The sequence below is a fragment of the Cicer arietinum genome, chromosome 7 (genome assembly GCF_000331145.2).
Source record: "Cicer arietinum cultivar CDC Frontier isolate Library 1 chromosome 7, Cicar.CDCFrontier_v2.0, whole genome shotgun sequence".
NCBI lineage: Eukaryota > Viridiplantae > Streptophyta > Magnoliopsida > Fabales > Fabaceae > Cicer > Cicer arietinum.
Window position 1 is genome coordinate 11,451,766 of NC_021166.2, and position 14,474 is coordinate 11,466,239.

At 33.3% G+C, this 14,474-nt stretch overlaps 1 protein-coding gene and 1 long non-coding RNA gene across 2 annotated transcripts; one reads left to right on the plus strand and one right to left on the minus strand.

The window, feature by feature from the left end:
• Positions 1 to 1,743: 1,743 nt before the first annotated feature.
• Positions 1,744 to 8,913, minus strand: LOC101491397 (peroxisomal acyl-coenzyme A oxidase 1-like). The gene is made up of 14 exons (XM_004508881.4): positions 8,639 to 8,913; positions 8,080 to 8,188; positions 7,916 to 7,977; positions 7,597 to 7,806; positions 7,262 to 7,349; positions 7,012 to 7,174; positions 6,497 to 6,695; positions 5,668 to 5,865; positions 4,713 to 4,844; positions 3,881 to 4,001; positions 3,117 to 3,227; positions 2,854 to 2,923; positions 2,482 to 2,665; positions 1,744 to 2,394 (listed from the first exon to the last, which is right to left on the minus strand). Exons 1-14 carry the CDS (start codon positions 8,774 to 8,776, stop codon positions 2,185 to 2,187), a joined length of 1,995 nt encoding a protein of 664 aa, XP_004508938.1. The 5' UTR covers positions 8,777 to 8,913; the 3' UTR covers positions 1,744 to 2,184.
• A 2,972-nt stretch (positions 8,914 to 11,885) lies between these two features.
• On the plus strand, positions 11,886 to 13,526 carry LOC113787657 (uncharacterized). Its single transcript, XR_003474173.2, has 3 exons — positions 11,886 to 12,394; positions 12,809 to 12,871; positions 13,422 to 13,526. It is a non-coding gene; the product is annotated as an uncharacterized lncRNA (long non-coding RNA).
• Positions 13,527 to 14,474: the final 948 nt, after the last annotated feature.

A 14,474-nucleotide genomic window follows, 5' to 3' on the forward strand; every position in this document is an offset into this window, starting at 1 on the left:
AGCTCAAACGCTCTTTATATGGTTTGAAACAAGCACCTAGAGCATGGTATGAGAAATTTCGTTCCACTTTACTTGGTTTCTCCTTCATTCAGAGTCAACATGACTCCTCTTTATTTATTCATCGCACATCTACAGGCATTGTTCTACTCCTCCTTTATGTTGATGATATGGTTATTACTGGATCTGACCAGGCATCTATCCAAGAACTTAAACATCAATTGCAAACTGCATTTCATATGAAAGATCTTGGAAACTTGCAGTATTTCCTTGGCCTTGAGGTTCATTCTACCTCAAAGGGTATATTTCTTCATCAACATAAGTATGCGACAGACCTTATTTCTATGGCGGGCCTACAATCAGCTAATCCGGTAGATACTCCTCTTGAGGTTAATGTGAAATATCACCGCGATGAGGGTGATCTATTGTCGGATCCCTTATTGTATCGACAACTTGTGGGTAGTCTTAATTATTGGACAATTACTCGCCCTGACATATCATTTGCTGTTCAACAAGTAAGTCAGTTCATGCACTCTCCTCGCCACCTTCACTTGGCAGCAGTTCGTCGCATAATTCGCTATTTGCTAGGTACCTCTCAACGAGGTCTCTTCTTTCCCATTGGCACAATTTCCAAATTGATTGCCTATAGTGATGCTGATTGGGCAGGGTGTCCCGACACTCGGCGATCAGTCACCGGTTGGTGCATGTTTCTCGGTTCTTCACTGATATCATGGAAAAGTAAGAAACAAGCAAGAGTCTCTAAATCCTCTACAGAATCAGAGTATCGTGCTATGTCTACTGCTTGTTCTGAGATAATTTGGCTTCGTGGTCTTTTGGCTGAACTTGGATTCCCTCAAACAGAGCCGACGTCTCTCTATGCCGACAATACAAGTGCTATTCAAATTGTTGCAAATCCTGTTTTTCATGAGCGCACCAAACATATTGAAGTAGATTGTCACTCTATCCGTGAGGCCTATGATAATCAGATTATATCCATCCCTCACATCAATACTCAGTTTCAAGTTGCAGACATTCTTACCAAAGCTGTTCCTCGCTCGCGCCATCAGTTTCTAGTTAGCAAATTGATGCTTCTTGACCAGCCGCATCAATTTGAGGGGGGATGTGAATCAGGAAATAAATAATAATGTATAATTATATTTATCAGTTTTTCTAAAATTAGTTAGACAAATCAGAATTTGATTTGATCCTCTTAATTTGTAATTATTAGATATAAATATTGTAACGATTATTTATACGGAGAAATATCAAAGCAAAAAGGACATCAAACCCTATTTTTGACATATGCATCTTCATCCCCATAGTGCATTCAGATGATGTTTTCTCTCTCTTTAAAACTCAAGTCCAACAGTCCACAATCATTCAAACAAGAAATTTATTTGTTCATTTAGACTAATTCAGTGACGACCCACCACTCCATCTATCCCCTATTTGTTCCTTTAGACCAATTCAGTAATGACCCACCACTCCAACTATCCCCTCCCAACTTCGGCACCGCCTTGGCATGCACGAACTGAGTATGAGCAAATAACTTCTAAAGTCCAAAGTATTTTCCAGCAAATCCACCGTCATCTAGAAGACATAACCCCTTACAATTCTTGTCACTTTAACACCACTAACCCACGTTTCCAGAAGAAAAAGCAAGTGAACATTAAACCTACTTCCAGAAAAACGGGGCAAACATGTTCTAACACTCCATGAAAAGCATTAGATGAATGAAGTGTCCAATGAATTCAAAAGTGACTATTCCAAATTCCAATTAGTATAACTCTTCAGTCTTCACATTTCACTAAACCAAATGATATGGAATACACATGTAAAATTTAGCAATACATTATTTCTAAGCATTTTCTTTAAGGGACACTAAGTCCTGCGTAGTGCAATTCTATATATAATCAAAAGTCCTGGGCTTTTGCCTAAGACATTAGCCTCTACTACTGAATAATTAGATAAATAAATTATCTTTGACATTTCCCCAAATTGCATGCTCTTCTCGTGAATAGCCAGACACCAAGGAAACGAACTTTCTTGAAGAGTTCTTGAAATTTCTACATGTATGTAATAAAACATTTTTATTTTTCCTTCCCTACAACTTCATTACCCGTCTTTATTGGAAGTGTACATAACTTCCTCCTGGACCCTGGTCAGCAGTCCAGTTATAAAACTTATTTAGAGTCTAGCATTACGAAGTTGTTGCTTTAACATCGGTCGAACATACTCTTCAAAGCCATCTGGCACAACTGAATCATTCAATGGATCCTTCCATGCCTCCTCATATAGCTTTGGATACACATTTCCATCATAACGGCCAAGAACTGAACTGAGGTAATGATCCGTGTAGTTAAACGAATCAACAAGTGCAATTGCATTAGGACGAACCTATTCAAACATATTGTCAGTAAGTTAAATGTGGTAAAAACCTACACATTAGATGTGGCCATCGAGTTGCAATCATTTAAGACAAACCTGTGAATACAAGGACCTGAGCTGGTCATTGGCAAGTGAACCCTGTTTGGGAGTGATGCAGCCAGTTGAAAGAAAATCACCCAAATGCTTATGAAGATGAAACAAAGCATAAATACTACAAAGAATTTCTAATTGCTGTTTCACTCCCTTTCCAGGTATATCTTGCTGCAACTTCTCAATAAATCTGAAGAAAAAAAAAAAGCATAAATGTAGAATGTCCAAGCATCAAGTATAGAAAGCTTAAACAAACGATTGATCAGGATATTGTTTGTGACCCTTTTAGTAAAGGTCTCTTCATTGAAAGGACAATCCATCACACTACAGATAAACTACAGACATCATGTGGGACCATACAAATGTGAAGAAACTCACTTGGAAACAACGATCAACTGGCAATGAGCAACAGCTGCCTCAGCTAGATCAGCTGAGAGTTCTTGGAAACCTGCCATCATAAAATCATTAGCATTTACGATGATCATATCTGATCATGCTACGTTAATTACAACATAGAAATATGCAATCAAGAGTTTTTTTTATATCCCTGCTAATGCTCCTACCAAACACCAAGAAAACAAATCAACCATAAGAGATACGAGCATATAGCCTTTGACTTATAGTAGGGCCGAATCATTTACCCTCTTCAGGATTCGTAAACTTGCTAAGATTTTTAGCACAGGCAACCGACTTCCTAGCAGCCCTAGCTTCAAATGCTGCCAGCACTGCATTAGGATTCAACCAATCCTCCGCTGCAAGCAATCAAATTTACTATAATTAACTTAGAAATCATAAAATATGATTAGGGATAAAATAGTGCCGGAATAGTCTACACATGGTCTCCATATACGGTGTTACTAATCATTGCTAATTTATTATTTATGATTCTAATTATACAGATATACAATCCCAAATTAGTTCCTAACATGCTTCGTACCAATTCTAACATATATGTGATATGCTGCCAAAATATTTACTCCCCCTCTGTCTCATAGTAAGGGTCGTTTAACGTTGTGTGCACTGCTTAAGAAAATTATTGAGTGTACTAATTACAATGATAAAATGAGCTTCATTTACTCAAGTACCATTATTATTATAGTAGTCAATGGGGTAGTTAGGTGGATTGAGATACAATAAATAAGGGTATATAATGGAAAAAATTAATTAATGCTTCATTGATGTTCTAAAATGACAAATAATATGAGATAAACAAATAATCCCAACATGATACTTAACATGAGGGGATTGAGTAATAATACATTCTAACAAATTATAACTCCAGAACAACAGAGGTATGGTTAGTAATATTATCTCAATCCGTTAGATTTGGATTATCAACAGACTGATTTAGAGTTAGGATTTTTAATTATGTCAGTCTTTATATTCTCAGTCAAATACTAATTACCTTTCTGAACATCAGACCGAAATTCCATCAGTTGTTCCACTCGTCCCATATAAGCTGCTGTACCAACAGGCTTTTTTCCAGAACCCAACTTTGAAACAATCTTCACGAGATGCCTTGCAACCTACAAGGGATTTTCAGAAAGTTGTCAAACAGCTGTAGATCATTCTTAGTTTAAAATATCCAATAAATCTCAAAAAATCCAACTGCACCAGGGCATACAAAGCACAGAAACCTAGAAAGGACACTTGTGAAAAGCATGAAGAGTGCAGATACATCCACATGAGAGTAGGCAAATATAACTATTGTTATTTAAGAAGTTAGTTAATGGATTAGTTAGTGGGTGTGTTGCGAGATAGTAAGGCCAAATAAGGCATTTACCTATAAATAGAGAGGGGATAATCTTGTTACTTGAATGAATTAGGGCCTTTAGGCATTGAGAAGTGGGCATACCCTCGAAACTCTGCCATGTTTTGTTTTCCTTGGAATTATTCCCCATTTTCTACAATAATACCAATTGGTTCCTATCAAAGTAATGATGATTATTTTACTTATTTCTATGCCTTTGGAACTTTCTTCCATTATTTATATTAGACTTGACAGCCCTGAACTCATAAACAAAAAATATTTTCTGGAACCCAATTCATTAAAAAAAAAAACAAAGGTCTTACTCCAAAAATACCTATATGAAGTATGAACAATTGTGTATGAGGATGAGATCACACTGAATACAACCATATAAAACCCCATCCCTCCAAAACAAGCAGGCAGTTTTACTGCAATCAACAAATAACATATAATGTGATTTAATCAAGTATATTCAAGATATATAAACCTGTAAAAGCAGCACAATGTTGTCTCCTTCATATGTGCAGGTAGGAACATAGACAGCAAATAACTCCGGGAGACCACTGCTACAAAGATAACCATGGCCACCACATAGTTTGCGGCATTCTTCAATTCCATCCTGGAAATGAAGTAAATTTAACTTAATTTGGACTTCAAACAACTCAAATATGTCATGAAGTGAATACCATGTATTAGAACACAATAAACGAGTAATAAATAAAATACAATGATAACATCAGAGACACTTTGACTGTTAATATGAGCAGAATACTACCAATAAAAGCATGAAATCCAACATATAAAATAGATGAGATGAGATGAATGAATGCTAATGGATTTTAATGTAATGCAATGCGGAAAAAGTAAGAATTTCATTAGTTGTAAGATAACTTTGATGTATAGTTGAGTGACCAGAATACATTGACCAAAAATGCTTTGCACCTGGCTGTAAAAATTTAACTTTGAATCGACAATAAGTGAGATACAGAATTAACATGCATGAAGAATCATAATAAAAAATCACACACAAATTCACTTAGTAGTTTTATCCATGATGCTATTGCTTGATCACACCCATCAACTCCCCCACACATCTATCGGCATATTTCAAACAACATAACAAAACCCAACCAGACGAACAAAAGTCAGAAATCTGATAAAGTATGATGTACCCGTTAAAAAGTCAAAAAAAGAAGTTCAGCATGTAAAGAGGAGTTTAAGGGAGGAACCACTAAAAGTATGATAAATTATCACTGAAAATCAAGAAAGGTGACCCGTCAAAATCTTAAAAGGAATACACAGATGATATACAGCAATACAGTTCTCCCAAATGAACAAAAGTAAACCATATTTTACATTCTATAAAATGGAGCTAAATAATCCCTTATGTTCAGCAACTAAAATCAAGAGGTAAATGGACAGTAGAATCAGTAATCACATACAGCAGTTGCTGAGGTGGTCAAGGACTTCAACCCCGCAGTGCATGCATGAGCCTCAGGCAATGTCGAAAAATCGTTGGCTTGCAATCTTTTCATAACATCCGTGTAAAGCCATTTCAACCACTCACCAACAAATCTGAAAGCATATGCAGAGGCTAGTAATGGGAAGAGCCTAGCTTGTTGTGTTTTATAATCTATCACCTGAAAGGAATCAAAAAACAGATAGCAGAGACTGAGGCACACTTATAGAATAGATATAAGAGACATAGCTGGAAATCATTGACAGGAAAAACACATATCAACCTAGCATCTCATTGCTCTTCAACTTTTATGCTGACAATGTTGCAAACCAAGCCACACCAATTGTTATTTTGACCGGTTAAAATATCTAAATAGACTTTTAAATATCATAAAGTTTCATGTCCAAGAATAGTATGAAACTCGTCCACCTTCGCGTTACAAACAGCATATGTTGGATAGAAATACTAGAAATAATCACCTTAATTATGAGTTCGTGTTTGGTTTAGTTTTTTTTAATAGAAATAATCACCTTAATTATGTTAAAATATATTTGCAATTCTTCCACGCAAAAATTATTTTTTCCAATAACATAAGCTTAACCCAGACATGCAGCAAATCAGTAGCAACATCACATTAAGCAAACTGGTCCATTTTCAATTTGTATCCTGTAAGTTTGGGGTTCAGTCCCTTTGTATTACAGTTCACAAATTCTTTTTATTTAAAAGAAAAACCAAGGAGTGTCTCTTAATAAAATAAGACTGCTCCAGCAACAACCAATACTGTGCATTGACAAAGGGATTGTACTAATTACCTGTGTTTCAAGACCTCCATTATTTGCCCCAAACTGTCTTCGAACAGCACTATACCTTGTAGCAATGCAAACAGCTCTCGACAAAGCAGTTGACGCATCAGATACAATTGTCTGTCTCACATATACCATAGTACCGTAAACTAATTGTCTCGGGACATTGGATTGTACATATTTTCCTTCCCTTGTAATTTGTGAAACCCTGATAGTGTTAAAGAAAAAAAGTCATACTCAGTATATAATGGACATAGACGGATAAGCACAGTGGCAATTTAAAATGCATGAAAATAAAGTCAGTTTATCATATCCTTGTGATGGATCCATCCTTTCAACCCATAACTTATCTAAATGAGATATTACCTTTACCAATCCACTATTTAAACCCCAATGTTATTGTTATTACTTTTTATGAATGAAAGGAAATAGACATTTACTGCAGATCATGCATGAATTTGCCTCAGTTGAAGGAAGAGACTAGAGAGGTATATATTATGGGTAAGATAAAGTGATAAACTAACCTCATTAACATTTGATTCCTTGGAATTCGTACATGTTCAAACCTCAGAACCCCATTGTCCATAGTGTTATATGCTCCATTTCCAAATTTCATTCCAATATCGCCAATAGTTATACCAGGAAGAGGTAAGTGATCATCCAGGCTCCGCAGCTGGACAATGAAGCCTTCCAATATTCCAATTGGGCAGATTGTTAATCAATTGAAGTCTGAATCTAACAACAGAAATTTGGATGATTAAGGTATGTAATTACCATGCACTCCGTGATCTTTACCATCAGTAATTAGTCGGGCATAAACAACAGCGTGTGTTGACACTTTACCCAACCCACCAGGCCACCACTGTTTAAATCAGCATCAGAAGAGTGACAATAATTCCAATAATTATATATAAAAATATGAATCTCGCCTAATACTCTTTAAAACAAGTATACACACTAAATAGCAACAAAAAGGGGGGTGCAAGCTGCTTTTCCCTGATTGCTACAATTGAAACATCAACATCTTAAGATTCTAGATCATCACATCATGAAAATGCATCGTAAAAGACAAGTAAAGGCTCTCATAAGCCATCTCCCATTTTACTCACTTTGCTTGAAGTCAATGTGGGGCTATGAATAACAAATTCGTCTGTTTTGGGGTCAAATGTTGCTGTTGTTTCTAACCCTTGAACATTAGATCCATGGCCAAGTTCAGTTTGGGCATAGCAACCAATTATTTGCATCTTATGTGCCAAAGGAAGCCACTTTTGCTGCTGTTCCTCGGTTCCTTGTCCTTTGATAGCAGGAATAAACATTCCCTGTAAAATAATTTACGGGCTAGATTGAGAATTTCCATCCACATAATATCTCTTTACAGATAAGATATTAAAGATAAGAATGCCACCAGGACAAGAAATCGAGTTGTACCCAATGAAGATCAGTAAAAGCTGGTTCGTCCACAAAGGATCTTAGCTTGCCAGCTTCCTCCTCTGTATGATAAATATTAACAAAAAAACAGCATTAGGCAACTTCCCGTTGAGGAAATTAACAAGATACCAAATGAAAACTAGAGAAAGAATAGAAAAAAAAACCAGTAAGACGAAGCTCAATAATCCTTTTCCATGCATAAGCTGCTTTCTTCAAAGTGCTCTTAAATAACTCCTTCCTACCAAGCATGGGTCTATTATCCTTTCTAAATGCCTACAACACATGACACAATCAAACATTTCAGACACTTACAAAATTCAAAAATCACCACTTATCACGAAACTCCCATAAAAGAGCAAGTACATGAAGCTAGGATCAAAGGCAAGTGATATGCTAAACATTAATTAACACACCAAATTCTGATCAAGCATAGCTACAACAATCCATTTCACATCCACAGAGCAATACAAATTTCACACAACCTCTTCACAATTCACAAAAGACAAATGATTTTCTGTTCACAAAATGGTCCGATCAAATGAAAATAAAATAAATAAATAAATATCATCCCGATGATTTTATATATTAAAAAAATATAAAATGAATCAACGCTATTGGATCTCTAAAAATGACATATATTACAACAAACCAAAAGCAATAGACGAGTGTTATTGGTTCAAATATACGCAGAAACAAAATTGAAGAGGTAAAGAGGAAATTGACCGGATCGCTGGCAACAAGGCGAGACATTCTATCAGTGACTTCAAAAGCGTGAGAAGAACCAGCCCAAACGATCTTCATCGCGTCGACATCGAATTGAGCTTTGTTCCTTTCGAAAGCCAAGTGATCTTCACCTTCCATTTTTGCAAACCCTAACACAATACTATTCTGTATGGAATAATTAAAAAGAAAGAAAAAGAAGAAGAAGAATGAGAACTACGAGATTTGCTTATTCTCTGCAACAACAACCAAATGTAATCAAGCCAGCAATTAGCGTCTATTGTACTATTCTCTTCACTATATATATAGAAAACTATAAATAATACAATGATTCAGATATCGATAAATAAAGTGGATAGATACGCCTTTCAGTGTCTATTTTTGTACTTTTGTTTTCACATTACAAAATACCCAACGGATCGTGCTGCTTCTTTTTTCTTCTTAGATCTTAATTGTAGTACTAATACTTTTCTTACGTCAATTAAGTACATTAAAAGTAAAGATTAACTATAATATAGCTATGCTTTGGTAAAGATTCAAAGTACATTAGGTATGCTGTATGCAATCTATTGGTCAAAAAAATACTAACAATCTAGAAGTCTGCGAGTGCTAACGCAACATCTCTTTACACCGTGGACATTATCCTATCTAAAATCTTACATATTAAATTCTTACCAATCGAATTAATTAACAGTTTAATACTCTTAAATTAATTAACCGTTTTTCTCTTAAATGTATATATTATATAAGGGAAAATATATTTTTTTATCTTAAAATATATTTTTTACAAATCAATAATAAAAAAATAAATATATATTTATTAATACTTTTGTTTTAAAATTTAAGATTTTTTAATGTTGGACACACAGATAAAAAAGTAATACATTTATGGTATGAAATAATTTTACATTGTCACTTCGTCATAATCATTTAATTTGTTATATTATATTATATAATTTTTAAATTAAAAATAATTATTTCATTAATTGTTGTTGTGGCAAATTATTATTAATTGTATATGTAAAATTTTACAATAAGAGGACATTTCATTTATTCTTATTAAGAAATAGTATTTTTTTTACTCAAGTCAATTTAAATAATTATAGATTGAATTTTCTTATTTATTATTTTTGTTATTCGCATTTTTTTCTCTAGAAATTTGCTAAGTCTTTACCTCCACTAGTAAAGGTCTAGGCGGAGCTATATAGCTTAAATCCATTTAGTTAGAACAGCTTTAAAATGGTTGATGCCAATATGACATCCTTTTTGTTGGAAGGTACCACAAAATGACTATTACATCACATGACTTGTTTGTTGCACATATCTATCACTTTGCCAGCATATATAAATGTTGACATGCCATGTACAAATAGTTATTGGGAATGGATTTCAGGGAAGTTGTTACATAGACAACAAACAACAGTTGTGTCCATTATAAGTTGGAGTGGCTGCGAGTGTTATGGTTTCAATATTGTAAGAATTTGACACTTAGAGTATGCTACAAGGTAGGGCTGGACAAAATACCGCGGCCCAAAACAAACTAAACCGTCTGCGGCCCAGTTTCTGTAACGGGTGGGCAAGAGCGGGTACGTGGGTCAACGAAAACGGGTTTATGTGGTTTATAATGGACGGGTTCGGGTAAGAATTTTTGAACCACGGATACCCGGACCTGCCCGTTTCAAATTAATAATATTATATTTTAAAATACTAGGCTGTCCAAAAATCTCAAAGGCTTTCCCAAGTCAAAAAAAAAAAAAAAAAAGAAGAGGTCCAAATCCAGAATAAACTCATTGCTCTCACTAAAAATCTGGAACCCTATTCTCATTTCATCACTCTCACTCTCAACTCATACACTCGCACCTCCACCAACTCCATCGATTATGTTCGAAGTCGTCGCCACCACCGGTTCTACGACACTAATACCCTCCTTCTTTTTTCTTTTTTCTTTTTTCTTCTCTTCAAGTGTAAATGGAGAGGGTACATGCAACACAATCCTTCACAAAGGCACATAGGTACATGCAACATCATTTGAGTTCCTTCTTTTTTGTTTTTAACGATCTTAGTTAGGGTTTTTAACACGTGATTTTACATATTCAAAGCACACTAATTTTTTTGTTAGATTTTTTATTTCTCTTACGACCTGGGTTTGAATAAATAACTTCATTTTTTCATCTATGTTAAAATATTGAATCTATTGAGCGTGCCATTTTTCCTGTGTTGGAAGGTCGTCATCACTCATCACTGTAAGCAAGAACAAAAAGGTTAGGGTTGATTGTATAATGGGTGTAGGGTTTTTAAATTTGTTTTCAGTTTTATGATTTCTGACATTTTGAATATGTTAAAGTTTTGTTTATGTTCTGGTTTGATTTGTGAATTATATAATTGGTCTTTTAGGGTTTTTGGAAGTTTTATTTTTTTGGGTCTTTTATGATTTCTTTGTGTTTTTGTTAAGTTGGGTTCAGTTTGTTTAACTTGGGGTTTGTCTTGAAGGTTTTATTTTGCATTCATAAGTGTATATATTTAAAAATATTTTAGTTAATGTTAGGTTTTTATGCATAATTTGGTGTGGTTTATTTAATGTGATTTGCTTGGGGTCTGGTCTATGTTTAAGGTTGTCAATCCTTCATTCGTGTGAATCTCTTCAATATATTTTTATTTTCAATTTTGTTTGTCTTAGCAGAAATTTATTTCTGTGTTTTTTGTGGCTAGAATAATAAAGATATCATATTATAAGAGTATATTGTTGAATTTCATGATTTTCTTGTGGAAGATAAATTTAAAGATAATTGTGTAGATAAACAAAACGAACTTGAGAGGTACTTAAGGGACGCTTGTTCAGTAGATGGTGATAAGTTTGACATTTTGATTTGGTGGAAGCAAAACACTGTTTGTTACCCTATTTTGGCAACAATGGTAAGAGAAATTTTGGCCACACCAGTGTCAACTGTGGCTTCAGAGAGTGCATTCAGCATAGGTGAAAGGGTTTTGGACACTTATAGGAGCTCTTTGAGCCCAAAAATGACAGATGCTTTTATCTGCACTCAGAACTGGTTGAAGCCCTCTTTCTCATACTTTAAATACCTTATTTTGACAGAAGATTTTGAGATATCAGAGAATGTTGTGACAAGTTGTGTAATATGTATATGTACTTCTTTAATTAGACTATTTCTTGTTATTGTAGATTAACTTTTAATTTAAATTGTTTATTCATTGTAGAACTTCAACAAGGCTCAATAACTAGTAGTGGAAGGCAATGGTCTATTATTAACGGAGCAACTGCTCCTGGCCCTGGGTCTGAGTTTTTTAAGTAAGAAAAGGTATACTTATGTTTTATTTATAAAGTATGTAAGTGAGCTTTAATAATGAACCTAACAATTATGCTAATTCAGTTTTATTTAATTACATCTAGGTTTCAGATTTCAGACTTTTTGAGTTTTTTGAAGTCATATATGACTTATACTTGCACAACACATGCCTGTATTTTGAGGATGATGTTTTGGCTGAAAATTGTGCTTGTGGCATTATTTTGAGCATGATTTGTTGACGTTTGTTGGGTTGGTTGCTTGCTGCCAGAAATTTTTGTATGTGTGGTTGATGCTTGATAATTGGTGGGTTTCTGTATGTTGGACTTATTGAGTGATATTTACTGAAATTTCTGAATTATTTGGTACTAATTTTGTGTTTGATTGTCACCGGCTTTTAAATGAACATCACTATTGGGAGCCACACAAATTTACTCATGTTTCGACATGTGAAATGGTAAGTTACTGACTTGATATTTTTGTATGTATCATTAAATTTTAGTTAAGTTTGTAATTGAAACTTTTATTATTAACTGAATACTTAGTATGAATTTGATATTATTTTTAACTTATTGAAATTTGTATTATTGTTAACTTAGTAATTAGCATTATTGTTTTGCCATACTTAGTAGTTTATATTATGATGTGAACTGATTATGTTGTATTTAAATTGATAGAATGAGAACTTAATTGGTTATGAAGTAGTTATGCTCTATTGGTAGATAAAATGATAATTTAATTGATTATTAACTTGCTAGGTTGTATTTAGTATTTAAACTGATATAAAGAGAACTTAATTAGCTATCAACTGATTATATTTAGTGAAATGTCTGAATTATTTGGTACTAATTTTGTGTTTGATTGTCACCAGCTGTTAAATGAACATCACTATTGGAAACCACACAAATTTACTCATGTTTCCACATGTGAAAGAGTAAGTTACTACCTTGATTTTTTTTTTTTTTTATGTATCATTAAATTTTAGTTGAAATTGTAATTGAAACTTTTATTATTAACTTAATACTTAATATGAATTTGATATTATTTATAACTTATTGAAATTAGTATTATTGTCCAGCCCTACTTAGTAGTTTAGATTATAATATGAACTGATTATGTTGTATTTAAATTTATAAAATGAGAACTTAATTGGTTATAAATTGGTTATGTTATATTTAAAGATAGAACGAGAACTTAATTGGTTATCAACTAGTTAGATTGTATTTAGTATTTAAACTGATATAAGGAGAACTTAATTGGCTAAGAATATGTTCTACTCAAGCTTTTATTTTTTCAATAAATTAGTGGCAAGAGACTTAGCAGTGGTTCATTTTCAACCTCGAAGTGGTTATCTCACATTAGAGGAGTTGAATTTCAATGTTATAGTTTAAACTTTATATATTTATGTTGATGTATTCTAATTTATTTTATCATTAGGTTATATTCTCGATATTCTTATGAAATTAATTTCATTTTTGTTATAGGTACAACTACTGCAGCATGAACCATATGCAAACTGGTCATCAAGCTCCAAAATATTGTTTTACTATGTTTATTAATAGATTTGGATTGAAATATATATTTATTTAAATACTTCTGGATGACTGTAATATATAATTACTTTTCTATATGACTGTAATTATAAAGTTTGACTCATTTTGGGTGATGTTGGCAAACTTTTGATTTGGATGAAATCCTGAATAACATGAATTTGTTATATATTATTTAGGTTTGTTACCAAAGATGAAGGTCCTAATATGTTCTTAATTGATGGCCCTGTTAATATGTTCTATTGATCATTTATGTTTATAAGTCAATTTTTATTTTGAAGGATATTTGATGTAAACTATTGTTTTAAAAAATGGGGCTTAAGTTAAATTGTCTTATGATCCATACAAATAAAAATGTAAACCACTGTTTTATGAAAAATCTTTATAGATAAATTTGTTGTTAATTGGACCACAAATTTTTCAAAGTCCATACAAATTGAAACTGATTCACCCGACCCGCAAAATCGATTAAACCCATAACCCGAATACCAACAAACCCGATTTAAAAACAGTCGAAATTGGGCCTCAGTTTGCCAATCGCGGTTTGAGCTGGATTGGATATTTAAACCCGAATCCGTCTGAAGCCGATCGTTTGTCCAACTCTACTACAAGGGCACACTTGCTATATTAGGTAGGTTTTATTCACCGATAATAGCAACGCAATGGTAATAATACATTTAACGGTTTTAAAGGTTATGTATGAATCTAAAAAATTGAACTCTTAATAAAAAAAATATAATTTTAAAAATTATAAGTTATTTTAAAATATTATATTTTTTTTTAATGAAATACAAAAAGTTCAAACTATTTTATTTAAATTCATTAAAATAAGTAAATTGTAAATAACATCATCAAGCTAATATTAACTTTCTTACTATTTAAAAAGAGTCACCCTTCTAACATTTTTTGAACCAAATTCATCAATCAAGTCTTCATATTGTATTCTCAATTGCAATCAAGACTAATTCGTTAAGTCTTTCTTGTAAC

What these genes read in the sequence shown, in the direction of transcription:
- LOC101491397 (XM_004508881.4), bottom strand. Translation starts at nt 8,776, where the DNA reads ATGGAAGGTGAAGATCACTTGGCTTTCGAAAGGAACAAAGCTCAATTC. An exon ending in ATGGAGGTCTTGAAACACAG is followed by an intron (nt 5,866 to 6,496) that starts GTAATTAGTACA and finishes GATTCCTTTCAG; the next exon opens with GTGATAGATTATAAAACACA. An exon ending in GTTTACGAATCCTGAAGAGG is followed by an intron (nt 2,924 to 3,116) that starts GTAAATGATTCG and finishes TTATGATGGCAG; the next exon opens with GTTTCCAAGAACTCTCAGCT.